The 21,295-nt window shown below is 46.9% G+C and overlaps 1 protein-coding gene and 1 long non-coding RNA gene across 31 annotated transcripts in view; one reads left to right on the top strand and one right to left on the bottom strand.

Annotated features, from left to right (window-relative positions):
* Unc93a (unc-93 homolog A) overlaps positions 1 to 21,295 on the top strand; it is a 77,228-nt gene that overhangs the window by 14,188 nt on the left and 41,745 nt on the right. For 5 of the 18 annotated variants that reach the window (XM_087590230.1, XM_087590219.1, XM_087590239.1 and 2 more), the window contains 4 exons: positions 18,151 to 18,204; positions 18,422 to 18,566; positions 20,363 to 20,544; positions 20,847 to 21,076. In XM_087590230.1, the coding sequence (XP_087446356.1) occupies positions 18,480 to 18,566; positions 20,363 to 20,544; positions 20,847 to 21,076 (499 nt within the window). In that variant the 5' untranslated portion in view covers positions 18,151 to 18,204; positions 18,422 to 18,479. 18 annotated transcript variants of the gene reach the window in all.
* Positions 1 to 21,295, bottom strand: part of LOC134482726 (uncharacterized) — a 62,403-nt gene that overhangs the window by 14,034 nt on the left and 27,074 nt on the right. For 3 of the 13 annotated variants that reach the window (XR_015645444.1, XR_015645451.1, XR_015645440.1), the window contains exons 6-9: positions 20,920 to 21,048; positions 18,043 to 18,244; positions 10,863 to 11,029; positions 5,190 to 5,353 (exon numbers count right to left, since the gene is read on the bottom strand). This is a non-coding gene — a long non-coding RNA (uncharacterized LOC134482726). Of the gene's footprint in view, positions 1 to 5,189; positions 5,354 to 10,862; positions 11,105 to 18,042; positions 18,245 to 20,919; positions 21,238 to 21,295 lie in introns of all 13 variants that reach the window. The other 10 variants (XR_015645447.1, XR_015645439.1, XR_015645454.1 and 7 more) reach the window with 7 other exon arrangements.

Genomic DNA, 21,295 nt, shown 5'->3' with positions numbered 1-21,295 from the left:
TCTTTCTTATTTCTCTCTCTCAATGTATGGCTCTAGATTTGCATCTTCATGCAAAGTATTGAATGAACATGGAGAGGGTGGAAATTCCTGTCCCATTCCAGGTTTGGGAGAAAATGTTCCCACTTTCCCATTCAGTGTAGTGTTGTCCTGTGTTTGTCATATACCACCCGTATTAGATTGAGGAGGGATCCTTCTGCTCCTAGATTGTCACAGGCTTTTCCTGCAGTTATGATGAAGATACCATGTTCCCTTTGCTTTTTAATGATGGGTTCTTCTTTAATATTCATGTCATGAATGATCTTCCTTTTGATTTGGACCCAAGCAGATTGCTCTGAGGCTTGGAGAAAGATCAGCGAGTATTAGCCTGGGCATAGCAAGTTTGGGAAGAGCATAAGATGATTATTTGCAAGGCTTTGAGCAACAGAACGTTTGTTTATGTTCCTAAAAGCAAGACGTTCCCTAGGCAGAAATATGAGTAGCTCTTGGGGCTGTCGTGAGAAGCTCTGTGCTGGCTGACTGTGGCTGGAATAATCTGGTCAGCGATGCAAGCAAGCGCCTTAAGAATAGAAATCGGAAAGGGAATAACACTCGAAATGTAAATAAGAAATACTCAAGTTAATAAAAAAAAGAATCTGTTACTTTTATTAAAATCCTATTCAGAAAGGTCACATCAAATATGAAAATATTCCTTTAAAATAATAATTAAAAAAAGAATAGATCTGTGCTTCCCACTGTTCTGGAGGCAAAGATCAGATGCCAGTATGATGGCCAAACTCTGGGAGGACCCTTCTCAGGGCTGCAGATGTCTGTCTTCTTGCTGTGTCCTTGCAGTGTAAAGTGATCCCTCTGAAACCCCTTTCATAGGGCATAGATCTCACCATGAAGGTTTCATCCACTCAACATAGTCCTTCCTGTAGTAGTTTGGATGAGAATGGTGCACATAGGCCTATAATTTTTAGTGTTTGGTCACTGGGGAGGGGCACTATTTGAAAACCTTGATGGAGGAAATGTGCCACTGAGGGTGGAATTTGAAGTTTCAAAATACCAAGACAAGCCTAGTGTCTCTCTCTCTTCCTGCTGCCTGCAGATCTGGATGTAGAACTCTCAGCTACTTCTCCAAAATCAAATCTGCCGGCATGCCCATCATATTCCCCCTCCATGATGAAAATGGGTGGAACCTCTGAAAATGTAAGCGAACCCCAATTGTATACCCTCTCCCTTTTTAAAATAAGACTTGCTGTGGTTATGCTGTCTCTTCACTCCAATGGGTCACTGAATAAGACATTACCCAAAACCTGAACTTCCAAATATTATCAACGTGAGGGTGATGGTTTCAGCATGAATTTGAGGGACACAAGCAGACAAACTCTGGCTAGGAGTTTTACACATTTTGGGCTTTACATCTAAACCAAAGCAGAATGGGGCATCTCCCCAAACTCTCTGAAGGGTGACAAGACAGGAGGTAGATTTCCTTCCTGGAAACATAGGTCAGTGGTGGGCACCCTCCAGGAAGAGCTACAATTCGCAAGTGAACTCCCCCCCCAAGACCTCCCACTGTCTTGCTCTGCTGCAGTGGGTGCACTCTAGAAAGGTACAACCCTAGGGGCTTCATCCCAGGATTGCTTCTTACTACTGATGCGCTTTCTCCTGCAGGTCATTGCCATATTCCTCATTTATTTGGCTCATTGTGAGTGGATACTGGGAGACCCTCACTGCCTATAGCCTGGTGTGATTACTCACTGGGTGATAGCCCTCTCTGTTGGGCAAGTTTCCTGCAGGTCAACATGAAGAAGAATGTTCTTGAGATGCAGTTCAGGTGAATTAATGATTTTATGGAATTCTTAATTTGATTTAGGTAGTTATAGAAAGTTAGCTTGAGTTAAATAATTTTGTGATGTTAGGGTAGTTGATAGGAAATGTAGTTAGAATCAAGGATAGAATGTGTCCCTTCCTCATACAATGTCAAGAGCTGCATGAGTTAGAGAGAGGAGTACTGTGAGTGTTCATGCAGTACAAGCACATAATTGAGGTAGCAAGAAAAATAGGTTTGGGACAAGTTAATGATCAAAGGAAACATTCACTCCAAGTCAAGCCTGAGTTCCTTCATTTTGTGATCTGGGGATGAGGTAACAGATGCTTGGTGTGCACCAGGAAAGAAAAGGGTTAAAATAAAGACCATACAATTCTATTATGACAGAGAACAGAGGATTCGCCAGTCTAGCTGATCAAGATGTCAAAAATAAGACATAAGACAGGTAACCTATACCTTAGTAAATGCAGATTGTCCTGAGCAAAGTACAAGGAGAAACTTACTACTATACACTTGGCCTGCTTAGTCTCTGTTAATCAAAAACAAGAGAATTATCTCCTATAGGTTAAATGGGCTTGTGGAAAGATAGACAAGAATTGTTTACTTACATATAATTTCAAAAAAATACTTAATCAATAATCCTGTTATAAGAGTAAGAGGAAACTTGTTTAATGATTTTAATCAGTTCTTAAGGAATGATTTTTGTGGAATTGTTTCTTGAAAATGTGTAGCTTATGGCTATGAAGTAATTTTATTTCTAATAGAAAAACTTTGTCTTAAGGGGTATAAAAAGGGATTCAAAGAAAATAATAAAATGCTGGAGCCTGCTTTTGCTTCAAACTCTCTCTCTCTCTCTCTCTCTCTCTCTCTCTCTCTCTGTGTGTGTGTGTGTGTGTGTGTGTGTGTGTGTGTGTGTGTGTCTGAAACACAAGGTCAGCAGAGGCTAATAGGAATCCATGGTCTGGCCCAGTGTCAAGGTCCCCTTACACAGCAGTGAATGGGTGTCTTAAGTCCAGTTCAGAAGATCTGCTGGAGCTGTGCTTGAAGTATAGCCAGCAATGGCCTCTTGATTCTACCTGATGTGCTTTGAGCCCATTCTAATCCACCCTGTGTGTGTTTTGTTCTTTTCCTTGACAAATTTAAACATGAGCACACTAGGGGTTGGGGATTTAGCTCAGTGGTAGAGCTATTGCCTAGCAAGCGCAAGGCCCTGGGTTCGGTCCCCAGCTCCAAAAAAAAGAAAAAGAAAAAAAATGAGCACACTAGTAAAAGGTACGTACCAGATAGGCAGTCACATGTGCTCACATGTGTTTACACATGTTCATGTGCTCACATGTGTTCATGTGCTCATATGTGTTCATGTGCTCATATATGCTCACGTGTTCTTTGCTGTTGCCATCTCATTGCTGTAGTAGGTTGTGGTTTTCCCTTCCGGGTCATGAAATGGAGAGGGTGGAACAACTTCGCATGGAAAGTTTATACCGCTTGCTCAGGCAGATGGGAGTGTATGACTGCTCCAAGTTATGGTTAAATGGACAGTTTTATTTATACAGTTTTATTTATAGGTATGAGGGAGACCCACCCAGAGACATCTGAAATCGTCCAGAGCAGAGAGAGAAAATATAGACTGAACATGGCCAGTAGATTGGACTTGGCCATGAGGAGAGAGAAAGAGACAACCAAGGGAAAAGGGCAAGAGAGGAAGCTAAAAATATACAACACAGCCAAAACAGCAAGATCATAAAAATGAGTAGCAGTGGAGAGAGAAGCTTCTGGGCTGGAGAAGTTTACAGTGGGAGGGCCTGGGTATGCAGAGCCAGGGTGCCAGCATTGACTCTGAAATGTGTAACGAGTACTTTAATGTGGAGGAAGACAGGAGACCAACATGCACTTTGGTATGCAAGTAGGCAGAACAGACAGCCTTTGTCCCTTCTGCCAGTAATAATGTGATGGCTCCTTTGGTAGAAGGGAACCAATTTCAGAAATTCCTAAGGAACGCTGGCTTCAGTCTAACCACTAGAATTTTGACCACAATGGAGAGGAGCAGAGATCTCTCCCTTCTTTTTGTCGTTTCAGTTGCCACCAGCTCAAAATAACCCCACGTCAGTGTGGCAGATACTGAGGTGAGGTTCTCCAGTCCTACAGTAACAATAGATTCCCACCGTGAGCACAATGCTGTCAATTCTCACTGCAACACATACCAGCAACTTAAACTTTCACAAGCCCATACTGCCTTCCGAGAGTAACCAAAAGTGAGGAGGGAAACAGCCCAAGTAGGTGCATAGGCTCCCATGTACACCAGGGACTAGGGATCCTCTTCCCTTCTTCTAGGATCTAGGGTACAGCTTTAGCTTACAGTTGGTAAGAAATCAAAGAGCAAGTGCCAAAGGTCATAGATCAAAGGTCACATCATCCTTCAAAAGGCATTCTGGATTCACAGGTACAACTACCCTTGGCTGCGGGACAGCTGAGAACAGTGCAGTCTCAGCTAGACTTACTCCTGTCTCAGTTCTGAACTCCTGCTGTGGCTGGAGCTGCTCTTTGCAGAAAGAGAAGGGCTGTGGTGAAAATGCAAGTCGATCACACATGCTGCTGTGAGAATAGACACCAGAGTTAGAGACTGCTTATGGGCAAACACAGCAAGGCATGGAATTCTGAGGTGAATGAGAGGATCAGTAGCTGGATGTGAGATGGCAAAGCTAAACAATGAAGGCTGGAGCTCTGAGGCAGAGGCAGCAGGCCAGGAGGTGCCCCAAAGCCCCCGAGGAACAGGTGAGACAAGTTTACATAGTCTTATTTCTCACACAGGTAAATGTACCACGCAGCTGTAACTGAGGACAGCTTCCAACAAGAATCCTCTACCTATTTCAGGAGACCGCCCAAACACCACAGACAGGACACAAGGTGTGAGGTAACCAAGAAAGATGACAATTACATCTTGGTGGCTGTGTTAGAGTTAACGCTTTCCCACAGTAAAGCTACAAGCTGGTTATGTGACTGTGAGAATGACCAGAGCTTAGTACAATTAGCAGAATTATCAGGGCTTGTACATTTGTAAGTTCCGAGGTTGTAACACTGACCAAGTGATAAACAGCAGATATTTGAGGTCAGTGGCTAACAAGTCACAAGGCAGGGTTTCAATGCCCCACTAGGTGGGCAGCCCATGCATGGACACTGCATGGCCACAGTTCTGATGGGCCAGGGAGCCGTGCGTGAAATGTGTGGGAGCATAAGAGCCCAGAGAGTAACCCGCCTGTATCTAGTTTCTGCCATGGTACCACAAAAGTCCCCAGACAAGGAAGTTCATGGCTTTTCCTCTCTTACAATGCCCTGCACCCTCCCCCACTTTCTCTCATTTCCCCTAATTTTTTTGTCTTACCTCAGTTGCCCACTTTCTTGTAATAATTCTTGATGGAGCTTACTTCTGTTTTGCATGGCACCACAAGAGGCTGCACCTTTAATCTTCTGTCCCAGGTCACCCTTCGGTAACTCAGAGTTCCAGTACTCTAGGTTCTTGGGTCATCCACACATGGGTCTGAAAACCTGTATGTCATTAGGGAGGGAGGGAGGATGGTATTGTCCCTTTATAGACAAGGGAAGCGTGCTCTCACAATGACCAAGGTGGCTGCCAGGTTGCAGCTCCTGCCAGGGGCAAACTTTACTGTGGCATCATGATGACAGAGCACTTGGATGTCTGTGTCATCCAGACCCTATGTGTCCCTCAAGCAACCTTGTGTGCAGGGTGCTGGGTGCTGCTCTTAGAAACTAAGGCCCACTTGAGGGAGGCACTTTATTTATTTCCAGTTTCTTCAATCTTACACAATAGCTTTTGTCTTCCTGTTTTACGGGCAAAGAAACCAAGACTTGTCTGTCAGTGGAGCTCACTACTGGACAGTTTGAAAGCAGCTGAGCCCAGCTTAGCTGCCCAGAATGCTCTGAGGCATAGCTGGTCCTGCCCCCTATGCATCTGCAAGATTTTCTTAGGATACTGTTGCAGGTATCTCTGCTCCATTTCCAAATCCCACTAGGGCGCGCTCTAGAATTTGGATTGTCAAAGATGAGGAATTTAAAGTGCCCACCTCCAAGAAGGAAAGAATTAAGTGACCACCAGGAAATGATTGATGAGGACTAGGGCTTCAGCTCCTTAAAAGGGACTCTGGAGGGAGGCTCCCTGTTGTCGCTGGCACCCCTTGGGGGGAGACAGTGAATCACTCTACTAAGGCTTTAGTGCAGAGGTTGTGGGATGACCTTCAGAGCAGGCTCTGAACATTTGCATGACAATCCCTCCCTCCTCCTTCCCCCTCCCTTCCTCCCTTCCACTATTCTCTTCCCTTCTTCTCTCCCCGCCCCTTGTTCTTCTGCTAAGGACTGAGTCCAGGCCTTTGTGCATGCTAGACAAATGCTCTACCACTGAATTATATCCCAAGCACCCTCTCATTTTTTTAATTTTGAGGGAGGATCACACTAAATTGCTGAGGCTGGTCTTGAACTCACCCTAACCCATGCTGGCCTTGAACAAACTCTGTAGCCCAGGCTGGCCTTGGGACTTTCTCAGTAGCTAGGACCGTGTGTGTGTGTGTGTGTGTGTGTGTGTGTGTGTGTGTGTGTGTGTGCCATTGAACCTTATCTCTACTTCTTTTCTGTATTGTATGCAAACAGGATTATACAATGGCTAAGGGAAGTCCTATCCTAGGAGCTGTTGTGACTTTTAGAAAAAGTCCCCCATGTGATTAGCAGAAGCTTTCTTTTTTGGCTTGGTTTGGGGTCTAACTGTGAGAAAGGATCTTTTTATATAGTTCTAGCTGTACTAGAACTCACCCTTTAGACAGGCTGGCCCCTAACTCACAGAGGTCTGCCTGCCTCTGCCTCCCAAGTGCTAGGATTAAAGGTGTACACTACCATATTCTCAACAGAAAAAGAAAGACAGAGAGGGGAGCGATGGGGGAGGGAGGGGGATGGGAGGGAAAGAGAAGAGAAGAGAAGAGAAGAGAAGAGAAGAGAAGAGAAGAGAAATATACAGAACTCTACCCCTACCTGGTGATTTGGGTATGACTTTTAATGAATGCTAGTAAACACTGTTTAACAGAAATCTTTGTCTAGAGTTTTGAAACTGTAAATGACCTTTGTTTGATGTAAGAGAACATTATCTGTGAAAGAAATGGAACTTTATCCCCCAGCTGGCTGCATCACGCTTGTCGGATGCATAGAAAGTCCTGTCAGGGGGAGCTGTGGATCAGATTTTGGACTGGTCACTGCTTTTTGTTTCTCTGGTGGTTATTTTATTTATTTATTTATTTATTTATTTATTTATTTATTTATTTATTTATTTGGTTTGGGGGCTGTCATAGTTTGTTATGTTGCTGTTAGAAATCATTCTGACCAAAAGCAGGTTGGGGAAGAAAGGGTTTGTTTCAGCCTACACTTGTATCACAGCCCATTAGGGGAAGTCAGGGCAGGAACCATAGAAGATCACTGATTTTCTCTCTAACTCATATTATATTCCCTTTCTGTTTCTCTCTGTCACTCTCTGTCTCTGTCTCTCTCTCTCCCTGTGTGTGTGCATGCAGGTGTGTCTTGTGTCTTGTGTCTGTGTGAGTCTACGCTTGTGTGTGTGTCTGTGATATGGAGACCCACTATGAAACCCTGCCTGCGATTCTGGCATTCACAAGGATTCACCGGCTGCTAATCCCACCAGGCAACAATAAGACTACCACTACAGTTTTTGAGTCAATTTTGAAGCCAGCTTTATTAAATACTGGCCAGGATGGTAGATGCTAGCCAGATCCATACCTGGGATGCCCAGAAATGGCTGGAGATTATGTTAGTCGAGTGCTTTATACAGGCAAAGCCCATAAAACCTCCTACTTCCTCTGTCCCTTTTCCAAGGGGGGGGGGGTGCAAGCATATAGCCTGACATACCTCCTGCCTAAGTACCTCCCACCTACGTGTGACCAAGCACATCCTATGCAGTTGAGGCTACCAACCTTATTTACATTTTTGTTTTATAGATCTCTTAAGCACAGTCATTTAAACTTAAAGCAGAATGTTAGCCCTCACACTGCCTCAGCTTCCTGAGCGCTGGGGTCAAAGATGTGTGCCACTGTGAGAAATGTCTGTTATTGTTAATTTGTACCTATTTTGTTGTCTTTTATTTCTGTCAGAGGTAGCTAGCTCACCAGGGGTCTCTATCCCATAAATCTCCCTCACCTCTGATCTTCTCACCCTGTAAAACTTTTATGCAGAGTTTTAAATCTGCCCCCGCCTAATATGATGTTTTTATATAAAGACCCCACTGCGTTCCCAGAGCTTGGTGGTCCTACTCAGTTCCTTCCAACCTTCCCTCATTTCCTTTGTAGCATTCATTTGAAAGGAGTAGCTGAGAAAGATTGTGAGGTCGGACTACAGCCAATGGGGAAAAGACAACAATTGCCACTTGGGCTAGAACAGAACCACGTGTGCTTCCTGCCCCACCCCCACCCCATGCTTGCTGGTTCTATTTGGTTTCTGCTGCACACTTCTTACAAAAAGAAATTGCCTTGCCAGGTTACTTTAAGTTTGTATTCTCTGTGTTTGCTTCTAACAGCTGCCTTTTGTAGGCAGTCCAAGCACACCTGCCGGAGAGTCAATCTATTGTTCGAAACATTGTGGGTTTTTTTTTTTCTTTTTTCTCTTTGAGATGGGGGTCTTTCCCTGAACCTGGAGCTCAGTGTCTAGGCAAACTGGCTGGCAAGCTCCAAGAATCCTGTCTGTGCCTCTCAGTGCTGGCATTGCAGGCCAGCTTCTGTGCCAAGCTTATTATATGATTTTTGGGGATCTGAATTCTGGTCCTCATGATTGCATGGTGAGTACTTTACCAAACAGGCCATCTCTTACCCCGAGCCGTTCCTGTCATAATTCCTTTTAACTTTTAACTATTTGATCAACATGGAATAACATGATAAGCTATGTCTTTTAACCAGCAGACAGACAGCCAAGAGCTATGGGTAGCAGTGCTAGAAGCTGCAGAGAGCATGTGGGGAATTATGGGGAGCTTCTAGGGACAGCCAGGTTGCTGCACCGAGCTGTATGGAGCTGCAGAGTTGTGGAGGAGCTGGAGGAGAAGATCTGTGCTGTGGGCTGCCAGGAGCCCTCTCATGGGTATTTGTTCAGCCTTGACTAAGTTACCTGCATATTTTACAAACAGCACAGGATCACGTCTGCTGCCAGAAGCCTCATGTTGGTAAGGAGAGAGCTGACCAAAAAGTAAACTGTGATAGCGCTGCACAGCACAATAGCTGCGTAGTGTAATAGAGAAAGAGGCGGGCCCGTATCACATCCAAATATGGCCAAGGATTTTTATTAAATTAAAATGCAAATATCAGAGAAGATATAGAGCAATCTGACTTCTATTACAAACAGACAAACTTGTCTGTGAGTTAAGAGACAGCCAGGCAGGCAGAGGTCAGACAGAGGTCAGACAGGTCAATATCACAAAATACAGTCTTGGCCTTCTGCCTGTTTGCAAATATCAGTGGACCACAAACTCTCCCTGCCTCCCTGGCTTCTGCCCCAGCCTTGGCTGATTCTTTTAGTCTCTCATCTGACATCACCCCCTCCCAGCCTACTGCTACCATCCTGCCTTGCTGGGAGCCCTAGGCTCTCTCAGATTGCTTCGGCTGCTTGGGACATCTCTCAAGTTCAAACCCAGAAAAGTTCTCCAGACCAAGTCCAGATCCGTCTGCAGAAACAGCCCAACATGGGAGCCCTGTAGGAAGGAGATGTAAACCACAGCACAAGCCCTGTTAACACTGCCTCCCATCTGTGAAAACAAAGGTCAAGATGACCCACAGTTTTGTCTCTGGCCTCTTGCCACAACACTGGTACCTAACAAAATGCCAACGTGTGCCTAAAGAAAGCATTCAGAGAAGTAGGCCAATGCAGGGAGACAAGAGGTCCCACAGAGAAGTCCTCATGACAGAAAGGAATTGCAGTGGCAGCTTGCACCAGCATGAAAGCCCAACGAGGTTACAGATTTTGTGTTTTATGGTTCTGAAAGATATTCTGCAAACAGGACTCCAGGAGTACAACTGGTTTCAGGTGATGGACAAATACGGGCTTCTGATCAAAGTCTGTGAACTGAACGTGTGGTCTGTGTACGTGTTGAAAGATGTGGTGGGAGTACAGAATGTGACAAAGTTTCTGAGGAGCCTGAGGAGGCCATTTCTCCAGAAGCAGCCCTGGAGGTCACGCCCAGCCTTAGGGCCTTCCCACAAATGAAGCCCAGAAGCCATCCATGGACTAGCTTTAGATCTTAAGCTCTTATCGCGCTGGTGTTGAGAGATAAGGCTGACTAAACTGTACTTTGAACAGCAGGAATTTAGCATCCAGCACCAGAACAAAGTCCCAGTGTGCTCCACCCTTTGCAAGGACCTCGAAGGCGGGCTCTAGGGTCTGGAGGGAGGTATATAGAGGGGCTGGGGCTCCACAAAACACTACAATCTTGTCCTCGTATGGCTGAGGGAGAACCATGGTGTGACTAAAGCAGGGGCTGTCTAGGATATGTAGACAGATTTTGAGTCCCACGGGCAAGGGCTGTTTCCCAGATAGGCCTGGACATGACACACAGGTAACAACACTCTCCCTAGTCTTACTAGGACTTAGAAAGCTCACCATAATTTCCCAGTGTGTAGGATATCACAGGCAAAACCAACCTGTCAGGTGGCTGATCTGTTAGAGAGACGACTGAATGGGAATAGCCAGCCATGGTAGTGGCTTGGCCTCGGCCCTCTGAGAGAAGCAAAGTCTGCAGAGGGTGCGTTAGAGCTGGGGACATCAGGGACCTGGCTAAAGACCTCTAAAAGTCTTTAGTCCACGGGAGGGCATTCAGGCCGAGAGGGTGAGTGAGAGCCCAGTCAACATGCTGACCTGGAGGTGCTTTTCTCTAGGTCCAGCTACTTTCAGAGGTCAAGTGGTTCTAATCTCAGTGGCCATCCCTGTGCGTGACCCTGTCCCTAAAGAATCAGGGGCCACCTGGGATCCGAGGGTAGCAGAACACATGGATATTAAACCTCACCTGGGCAGCACGGGGTGGGATGGCGTAAAATGTGTTGCTGGTGATGAGGTTGCTCTTTCAGCACAAAGGGGGAGAGCCGAGCCTGACTGCATAGCCATCACTGCCATCACTGCCATCACTGCCATCACTGTTTCCTCAGAGCCTGGGTGCAGCAGAAGTAGGCATGGCTGTGAGTGGAAGCGTAGTGTTCATACATGTTCAAGGACAGCGGGTTTTTCTCTCAGCTGTGGCTCTTCTTGTCTCTCAAATATCAGCAAAGCAGTGAATATGGCACATGGAAAGGGGGGTGGGTGAAAGATAAGAGAACGAGGTTGGTTGGAAGGTTTTCTGGAGCCACTGGTGTGATGAACCAAACCCTGTGTGCTCAATCAACCCTTCCTCCTCTGCACCGAGAAATGTATGTGCAGGCGCATGTAGACAAACACACACAGACACACAGATATACACACATATGCATACAAACACATACACATAGACACACACAAATGAATATATAGACACATAGATATACACACATATGCATACAGACACATACACACATGTACACACAGATACCCACACACCTGTACACACAGATACACACATGCTGACACAGAAACACAGATATATACACACAGACACACAGATAGACACACACAAACATATAGACACACACATACAGGTGCACACACATAAATGCATACACATAAAAACACACAGAGACACACAGATACACATACAGACACACAGACACACACATACATACACATACAGGTGCGCACACACACAGATGCATACATGCAAACTCACATACAAAGACAGACAGATACACATACAATCACACACACAAATACACAAATACAGATACACATAGTCACACACAGACACAGGCATACACAGGCACACACAGACACAAACACACAGTCACACAGACACACAAAAACATGCGTACACAGACACATGCACATATACCTCCAAGCTTAGGTATTGTTCTTCACTAACAAATCTGAAGGAACAGAGGGACTAGGTGCCCAGCCCCTCAAATTACCTCTACATTGATGGAGTCTTTAGTTTCTACTAAGTCAACCCTAGGCCACTTTGCTTATACAAGGCCCTGTTGACTCTCGACACTTCCTGGTCGGGGCTGTTCTGCAGAATAAGTCTTCAAGGCTGTTTGGAACACTGGGCATAGATAAATATTTCAAGGCAGGTACACAAGCACTTTTAGCCCATTTGTTCCTTCTGCCAGAACCAGAGAATATTGCTCTGTGCCCTTAACATTGGCAATACCTCACATTTCCTAGTGGGCTGTGAGGATAGGCATCTTCAGCTCCCCAGAGACAGTCGGCCACAGTGAATAACACACAGTAGGTACTCAAAAAAGAGAGGGGAAATGAGTTCAGAAGCTCAGCTCCTATAGCTCAAAAGAACTAAAGGGCAGGGAAAATTGGAAACGTTTGGAACAGGCTGCACCTAGGTGACACACTGTGATCACTATTTCCCAAAACTGACTTACAAGCTCCTTTTGGGAAGGGCAATGGCTTATTAGGCCACAGAGATGTTCTAATCAATGCCAGCTATAAGCTAATCCCACTGGAGTTAAGATAAAAGTGCCATCTGGCTTACTTGAAGTCACATGACTGAGTCCACAATGTCCTCACACAGCACCTGGACTCCTGCCCAGTTCAGGCACAGACTATTCAGGGTTAGTGTGAGGAACGATCCCCACTTGGTCATAAAAGCACTGGAGACTCAGACTACTCAAAGCCAGGTAGATTTACTTATTTTTGGTTTCCGGGAAGCCATGATAAGAAGCAAAAAATGCCTGGTGTACCAATTGGGCACAAACCTGTCTTTTATAAACACATTTCGTTGCTCCCCCTAAATGCCTCATTGGCTGAATTCTTCATGGGGGAACAATCTTCCCTGCATTTCCAACAAAGCCCTCACCTCCAAAGCCCCCAATCTCCTGGGAGCCACACAGCAGATTATAAAAGAGTTACAATCTAACACTAAGACAAACCAAAATGTGTCCAGGTGAGCAGGTGCCAGCTGCTGGCTTGGGAAGACAGGAGTCTAGTACCTCCTACTTATTTGTGGTTCTTTGATGATCCAGAAAATGGACCATAATGATTGAATGTTTACGGCTGTTTGAGTGCACGTGGAGTGTGCGTGTCTCATCTGGGGTCTCTGACATCACCTGTAGGGTGATGCGCACCCTGACATCCAGATGTGAAGACCAGCCCCTCCCACAGCCACTGCAGTGAGCGCAGAGCTCCTGCCCTCCCTTGTGAGTCACAATCCTGGCTGCCTGCTCTCAATGCACAGCATCAGCCTGACTTTTTCCTTAGCTGAGTGGGTGCTAGCCTCCTTGTGCTGTCTCAGCCATCTCAGCCTTGGGTCCCTGCTAGGCAGTACAACGAAGAGGGACAGACCAAACGGGATGGGCAGGTATGGCCAGGTATGTGTTTTCTTGCCTTAGAGGAGGCAGTCAATGACCTAGTCTTGCTGGCCACCTAAGCACAACCCTCAAACAACAGGTCCAGGCTGGGAAGAAGAATCTGGCTTGGTTTTGTGGCAGGCCACTTCCTCATCTAAGGTTCAGAATTCAAGAGACACTTGCCAACTGATCAGAGGTGTCTACCAGAGTTCATCTGGGCTCCAGGAGGGACCTGGTGTTCCTCTCTAGACCATGGTAAATAGCCCAACCCAAAGGTGTTTCCCACTCACTTGCCCCAAATGGATGACCCAGGGCCTGCGGGAAGGAGAGCAGGGCAGAGGAGACCCAGGCTGGTCCTCCCCACTTCAATGTTTCTGTACCTGTGCTAGTATGTTCCTTCCTGGCATCTGGGTTAATCCCTGGGCTGTGCTGTGGACAGATGCCTTCAATAATCAGGGTGGACATAGATCATGAATGCAGGCAACCCATAAAATCGAGGCAATTCCTATGACTTGGTGTTTGTGTATGATGGTTGGAAGGAGGCCAGGCATGTGACCTAAGGCATAATCCTGGCTAATTCCCCACAGACCAGTGCAGAAGAGGACTGCGCACACTCAGTGGCTGTCTCAGTTTACCTTGCAAAGTTCTTCCTAAGAATATTTAAAGATACTTTGAAAGTATCGTTTCCTTAAGAACACTTTTCGTTGTGAAATTAGATGAATGTAGAGGGTAGAATAGAACACAGGTACATCGAACACAGAAAGGCATGTGCATTTTCTTATATAAGTTCGGTTGCTTATGAGTTGCAAGGAGAGCTTGATGAGTCAAACTCCAGAGTCACTGTGTGTGGGTGTGTGCACACAGTATGTGCACACAGACATGTGCTCCTATATATACAGTGAAGATGCAATGCAATGTGTTTTGCCAAGGCATATATTTATAATATATCCACGTGTACATACGCAAATTAACTTTTCCTATGCTTTTCCAACCAGGTACTAATTTTTTCATTGTTAATTTGGTATGCTTGGGTATATTGCCCACATGTATGTCTGTGTGTCATGTACATGTCTAGTACCCTTGAGGCCAGAAGTGTGTTTTGGGATCCCCTGGAACTGGAGGGACAGACTGTCGTGAGCCATGATATGGGTGCTGGGAACTAAACCCCAAACCTCCGGAAGAGCAGCAAATGGTCTTCACCACTGAGCATCTCACCAGCCACAGACACTACTTTTTAGTAGGAGCCTTTGTAACTGGCCTTAACATCACTGAGTTGTTTCCCTGTCTGTCTCCCTGAAGTCTGCCCCCAAATCTTCCCCATGACTGGTTCTGTAGCTCTGATCATGGCCAGTCAAGTGGTGCCTTATAGACAGGCTCTGCTACTTGCTCGTACGAAAACAAGTGTTGCCCAACAATGATTTCCCAATGCACCCTGGGAAAAACACAACAGTTCTGAACAGTGCGTTAAAATTTTAACCTGGAAACCGCATTGGCATTCCAAGATTAAAAAGGCCCCGTGCCAGGTAGCGACAGGAAGCAAGAAGGTCACGGAACTAGGTAAGTAGACAGGGGATGGCATTTATCTAGCAACGGACAGAGTATCAGTATCAGTTCGTGTGTGTGTGTGTGTGTGTGTGTGTGTGTGTGTGTGTGTTGTGGGAGCAGGGTTCATACTCGTCCTTTGAGCTCTTCCAGAATAAATACTACTCGGCTTTGCTTGTGGGGACAGAGCAATCAATTACAAGAGCATGCAGGACACAGCAGCTCAATGACCACTAGTGTGTACCTTTTTTGAGTGCTGTGGATACACATGATGTTGTTCGTTCCTCCGCTGTCCAGATCTTGGCCTCTAACTGCGGGTTATTAGATCACAGGGAGCTGCCTGCTTCACTAAACTGAGAAGCTATGCAAGCTACAGAACCTGGCTTTGCCTTCCAGATGGCAGATAATCTTCCCTGGGGGCACTGGGTAGTTTCCCGGCTGCTCTAGGTGGTGGGGTTTACTCTGCTGCCCTGGTAGGAATGGATTTGTATGTGTGTTTTCTGCCCTAATTGGGTTTTGGTGCCTGCTCTGCCTATAGTCACGTGAGTTTGCGTGATTGACTTCTGAATTTGCTTGGTTGTTTTGTTTGTATCTGTTTCCTCCCCTGCAACTTAGCCCATGAGCACAGGCTGCTGGCCGCCCTGTCAGCAGTCAGCTCCAGCTTTGTAATAACCCCCATTCCTGGGGACGGCCCCAGGAAGTATCTGTCTGTGGCTTAATGCAGAGGAAGAGCTGTGTCTACAGCCCTGGAGATATGTGTGTAGGCATGTATGCACAGGTGCATCCTAAAACATGGCCTGGTGTCATGCTTTAGAACATGAGGATGGAATGAATAGTGACTCCCTGAGCTCTGGTCAGCTGGGCGCTGCAGGAGCATTATAGGGAGGGCTGAACCTCCTTCTGTACAGAGTGGCAGTACCTTAGCCAGACTGGATGTCATGGTCAGGACTCTGCAGACTGCGCCGTCAAGAGTGACTGGCTCATCAGGCCACTGTAATTACGTCAGCAGTAGACGTGTGTTCTCGAACCTCTGAGAGCAAGACCCAGATTCCCAGGTGATCACAATCTCCACCAACCTGGGGCTCCACGGGATTCATCAGTAGTGGGAGTAGGAGGGCAGTTTCTACTGTCTGTGGCAAGATGGGCTCTCTGGAAAGCAGTAGAAAATAGCCGAAGGGTTTCGCTTTTACTGGAATGGCTCTGGCTCACTGAGGAAGAGCGCCATGTCCAGGCAAGCTCTCCGGTTATTCAGGAGGCCATTCGCTTAGCCAGGCTTTTGCTGCTACACTGTGGAGTTGGCAGAAAACTCTGAGGTGGCAGGCACACAGTACTAAGAGGAAACATCTTTGTAAGCTGCAGTTGTGCGGATACAAATTGCTAAGGGAGTAGAGGGGGAGGAACGAAGTCTGACTATTCCCAGAGCGTGAGAATTCCAGAATTCCTAAAGGGAGTGGCAACCCCCATTCTCTGAGTAGGCATGTTTCATTTTTCTGGCAGAGAAATAATAGAGCCAAGGATCATTCTTTCGGTGCTGCTTTTAGATTTCAGATGTAAACGCCAAGAAAACGAACAGGAGCTTGCTCAGGAGAGCATTTACTCTAAGAGAGCGAGCCAGCCGTTGCTTGGGCGTCTCAGTGGGGAGTTTACTGATTAAAGTGACTGTCAATCTCAAAGTCCCTGCTTTGGTCAGTGGCAGAACAGTCGTCCCTGATGGCTGGTGAATTATGTGATCCAGAGTCCTAAGGTTAAAAGGACGTTTCCTCCCTAGATGGGGTGTGGGGGGCTGAACAGCTGCTATTAGAGAAGCTGCTCCCAGGGCCAGTTGTCGACCCCACGACATAGTCCTAATAAGTTTGAGGAGCCAATGGAGAAAGAGACTATTAGCAGAAGAAGACACGAAGAGCTCTCCCATCACACACAAGCCATTTTGGGGTAATTATAGACAGGATGATGGAGCCTACTAAAGCATCACCAAAGGATGAAGTTAAACGTTCATTGGCTGACAGCAAGGCTAGTGTGTGAACGTCTGCATGAAAATACGCTAAGCATTACTCTCCTTTAAATGCTACTCCCACTCACCCTGTCTTACTGGCATTCGCTGCCGACTTCTATGAATCAGGGCAGCTCCACGGTTCCTTGTGCTGTTAGCCTCTTGGTCTTTGGCAGCCCAACCTCAGGCATGCCCTCTAGCCAGTTTGATACAGGCTCTCTCATTGGTTTGGAGGTCACCAATTAGGCTAGATTGGCTGGCCAGCGAGTCCCAGGGACGGTCTCTCTCTCTCTCTCTCTCTCTCTCTCTCTCTCTCTCTCTCTCTCCCCTCTCTTTCCACCTCTGGCATTCTAAGTACTCAGTATGCCCGGTATTTTAACATGGACTGGGATCAAACTCAGGTTCCCCAGTGCTTGTGAGGCTGGACCATCTCCTCCTGCCCCCATTAGAATATCCTGCTAGAGCGGTATGGCTCTCGTGTGTGTATCAGTGTAACGAACCATGTTTGGTAAATATTTAAACCAATGAATCCCACAAGGCTTGTCTTTTCATAGAAACCAATTATGCTCTGAGAGTCTTATCTGCATGACAGGGGGTCATGCCAGTTACCAAGGCTGTAAGATTCCTTGCTTGGTCCTCACTTCACAGAAATGACCAAGGACACAGCACCTTGGGAGCAGTCTTAAGAACAGTTAGCTGTACTAACAACTGGGTAGAAGCTGGTTTTTGGAGAGAAGGTCTCACTATAGAGCTTTGGCTGGCCTGGAATTCTATGTGAACCAGGCTGGCCTCAAACTCATAAGAGATTTGCCTGCCTCTGCCTCCAGAGTGCTGGAATTAAAGGATCCTATCACCGTGTCCAGCGTGGAGTATTTCTTATTTTACTTGTACACGGTGAGTAAAACACCCTTTGACACTCTGGGTGTGGCCTATCTGACACTTGCCCACCTGAGTTTTTAATGTTAATTAACTAAATGAAATCCAAATTCAGTTCCACAGAGAATGACAGCTATGCCTTAAGAACCCAGCGGCCACACGATTGGCAGTTGCCGAGTCAACAACAGGCACAGCTCTGGGCTGAAACCCTGGGCTTTGCTGTTTTATGATAAGTCTAAGATTTCAAATGCAAATTATTTCCTATGGAGTGGTACCTATAAAATTGCTCTCTGCATGTGACGAATTACCATATCCTATCACTTGAAACATCATTGCAACATTGCAAAAATCACCTGTCTTTGCACTTCTAAGTCCTTGGCCCTGGATAGTATCACATTAAATGGGTTTTCAGAAGTTGGATGGCGAGTCTGAAAGTTGATGGTTTCTGCTTTATTCTTCAGGACAGAAGGACGTTCCATGTTCTGCACTGCTGGCAACTTCCCTGGACGTATGAGGTACTGTCAAATCAAATGTATAGGAATGTGGCACTCCTACCTGAAAGTAACAGGGAGAAAAGTGCAGAGGAGCTGATAAGAGTCACAATCTTTTCCCAGAGGGCGAGCATAAAAGGTAGCCCACTATCTACTAGTATCTAAAGGCCAACCTACTCCTAGCTCAGGGATGACGTTTGGTACCGGCCCCATTTCCCATGTTCCAATTGCTTTCTCTTAGGGAGCTACAAGTATACTCACTCGCTAACATTCTCTGGTACTGACGGTCTATCCGAATAATGGAGAGGAGCATGAAGAATGTTCTGGTGGTTGCTTGTGGATTCCTCCTGCTTTTCACTGCCTACGGGGGCCTGCAGAATCTGCAGGTGAGCTGTACCCCTCATTTATCCAATCCACCCCAGCACGCCCCTCAGGTTGGCACACAACACCCTAGAACAACTTCTTAAAAGATTTAGTCTTGCTCATTCCTCCAGAGTGGCACTAGAGCTCCACAGCCTAGGAGCGTGTGAGTGACCCTGGGGCAAGAAGGAGGTGGGCCTGGGAGCTGACTGACAGGACACTTTGCCTTCAAGTGGTTAGAAGAGAGACAGGAAACCACTGTGGGGTTTTTTATGAGGCCTGGGCTTTGTGGTTGGGCAGAAATGTGAGTCTGCTGATACTCGCTTGACCTTACGAAGGCTTTAAGCGAATCATGAACTTCGACAAAATCGTCTGCATTTTGAACATTTCTGGAATCCTTCCTGCTCATCAAGTCTATGAGTCTGTGTGAGAACTAAGCAGCTCTCTCCAAGAGGCTTGTGGGTCTTGTGCTTCTAGGTCGTGTGGGCCTGGGGAAGATTTGACAGCTTTTCCTGTGGTAATTCTCTCTCTCTCTCTCTCTCTCTCTCTCTCTCTCTCTCTCTCTCTCTCTCTCTCTCTTTCTCTCTCTTCTGGTCCCTCTCTTGCTCCCTCCCTGTCTCCGTCTCTGTCTCTCCCTACCCTTCCTTCTTTCTTTTCTCTCTTTCAAGACAGGGGCTCATATAGCACTGGGGCTACCAGCTCAATGCTGCTGCCTGCTCTGTGGGTTTGCCTGTGCATTCACCAGCTGAAGCTGGTGGAGGCTTTGAGTTTTGAGTCACCGCAGCCTTGCATGGCGCCCTCTAGTGGAGAGTACATCCCAGCCTTTCCTTGGCCTGACAGAAAGGAGACTGTGATGATTATGTAATTAGGTCTAATAGTCAACATACATGTGCTTATCTCTATATGTATGTTGCATGGATGAATTTGCCTAGAACATGCTGGTCCAGGCACTTGAGTACAGGTATTTATGTGGAAAAAGTCATTAACTTCTAGAATTCTGACCCTACTTTTAGATGTTGACACCTGCCTTCGTTTTCAGTGATCTGTAGTCAGAAGCAATCATAAGTCACAAATGTCCCTCCCCTAGTTTACTGTGGTCCTGTGGGTGGCAGAGAAATCCCAAGATTGACAGGTTCTGTCAGGGTTTCACCAGAAATGCAAAGCAGGCAAGCTTTTAAAAGGGCCAGGCTGAACCATGCTTCTAGAGACATAGTTGAAGTATCCAGGTAACCACTTTAGAGGAGGTGATCGATCTTGATTCCATCTCTCAGATTGTAAGGATCTTAGGGACTGGCTGGAGTGTAAGTTGGGTGCTGCTGAATCATGTGTACACAAGACATGGGAGAGGACAAGTAGGATGATACAAGGAGCAGGGGTGGGGTATTGGGGAGGGCAGCTCTCTCACTCTTCTTCCTCTTCCTCCTCTCCCTCCTCCCCCTCCTCTCCCCCCTCACTGTGTAGTGCAGGGCTCTGGCTGGTGAATGCTTCATCTCTGCTTTGAGCATGTCTTCCCAAAGCTCCTCTCCCACCTTCCCCTGGATTCCTCTACCTTCCCATGAACTCCTCACACCTTTCCACGAACTCCTCCTACCTTTCCATGGACTCCTCCCACCTTAGCTTTGAGGCTGGAAGCCCTGAAGGCCTCACAATGAAGCTGGCTTCGTTTATCTTTCCTGCAGTGCCCTTGTATAAGAAGGCTGGTATCTGTTGGCTCAAGGTTTGAGGTGGCCCTGAGCCTGGGAACTCAGCCATATCTTGTGTCCTCACTCTACCCAGTTCCCTCAACTGTCCCCTCCACTGATGGCTTGTCTTTCATCCACAGAGCAGCCTCTACAGTGCGCATGGCCTGGGGGTGGCAACACTCAGCACACTCTATGGCTCTGTGCTGCTGTCCTCCATGTTCCTCCCACCCATCCTCATCAAGAAATGTGGCTGCAAGTGGACCATCGTGGGCTCCATGTGCTGCTATGTGGTCTTCTCCCTGGGCAACTTCCATGCCAACTGGTACAGCCCTCTAGCCAGCTCTTTCCAGTGTGTGCGCCTTCCTCTCTTGCTCCTGACCCTAGTGGTAACCATTTTCTTTCCTTGGGATCTCTCCTGGGGCCTCGCGTCCACACTACAGGTGACTTCATGGCCCTAATGGCATAGAGAATCTGATGTAGATGATTCTCAGGGACATCCAGGCAGCAAGGGACCAATGACCCATTCCCTGTACCCTCAGATTTTATGAGTAGGGCAGAGGGGATCCCTGGCCTGTGTGGGTGCACGCTGACCCCTTTCTCCATCTTTGCTGGGTCTTTCTACAGGTACACCCTGATCCCTACCTCCATCTTGCTGGGCCTGGGTGCAGCCCCTCTGTGGTCGGCTCAGTGTACCTACCTCACCGTCATTGGGAATCTGCAAGCAGAAAAAGTGGGAAAGCTGGGCAAAGATGTGGTGAACCAGTATTTTGGCATCTTTTTCCTCATATTCCAATCTTCCGGAGTGTGGGGCAACCTGATATCCTCGCTGGTGTTCGGCAAGATGTCCATGCAAGGTAAAGGGTGAGGGATGAGTGGCCTCAGGCATAGTCAGGGCTCCTTGGGAGCTAAATGCTGCCCCAATCCCATCAAATGCTTGTCCTCGCTGTGGAGGCAGTGTGTCCTGCACCTCTGGGGACAGCCGGGAGGCTGGGTGGTTGTCTTTTCCTCAGGTACCCTGTGAAGGTTGGGAAATTCTTTGGGGAAGGGTGTTGTAGGGAACCTCAGAGTCACCC

The sequence above is a fragment of the Rattus norvegicus genome, chromosome 1 (genome assembly GCF_021556685.1).
Source record: "Rattus norvegicus strain SHRSP/BbbUtx chromosome 1, alternate assembly SHRSP_T2T, whole genome shotgun sequence".
NCBI classification, from domain to species: Eukaryota; Metazoa; Chordata; class Mammalia; order Rodentia; family Muridae; genus Rattus; species Rattus norvegicus.
Note: the sequence above shows the minus strand (reverse complement) of the source record. Positions and strands in the feature narration are given on the sequence as shown.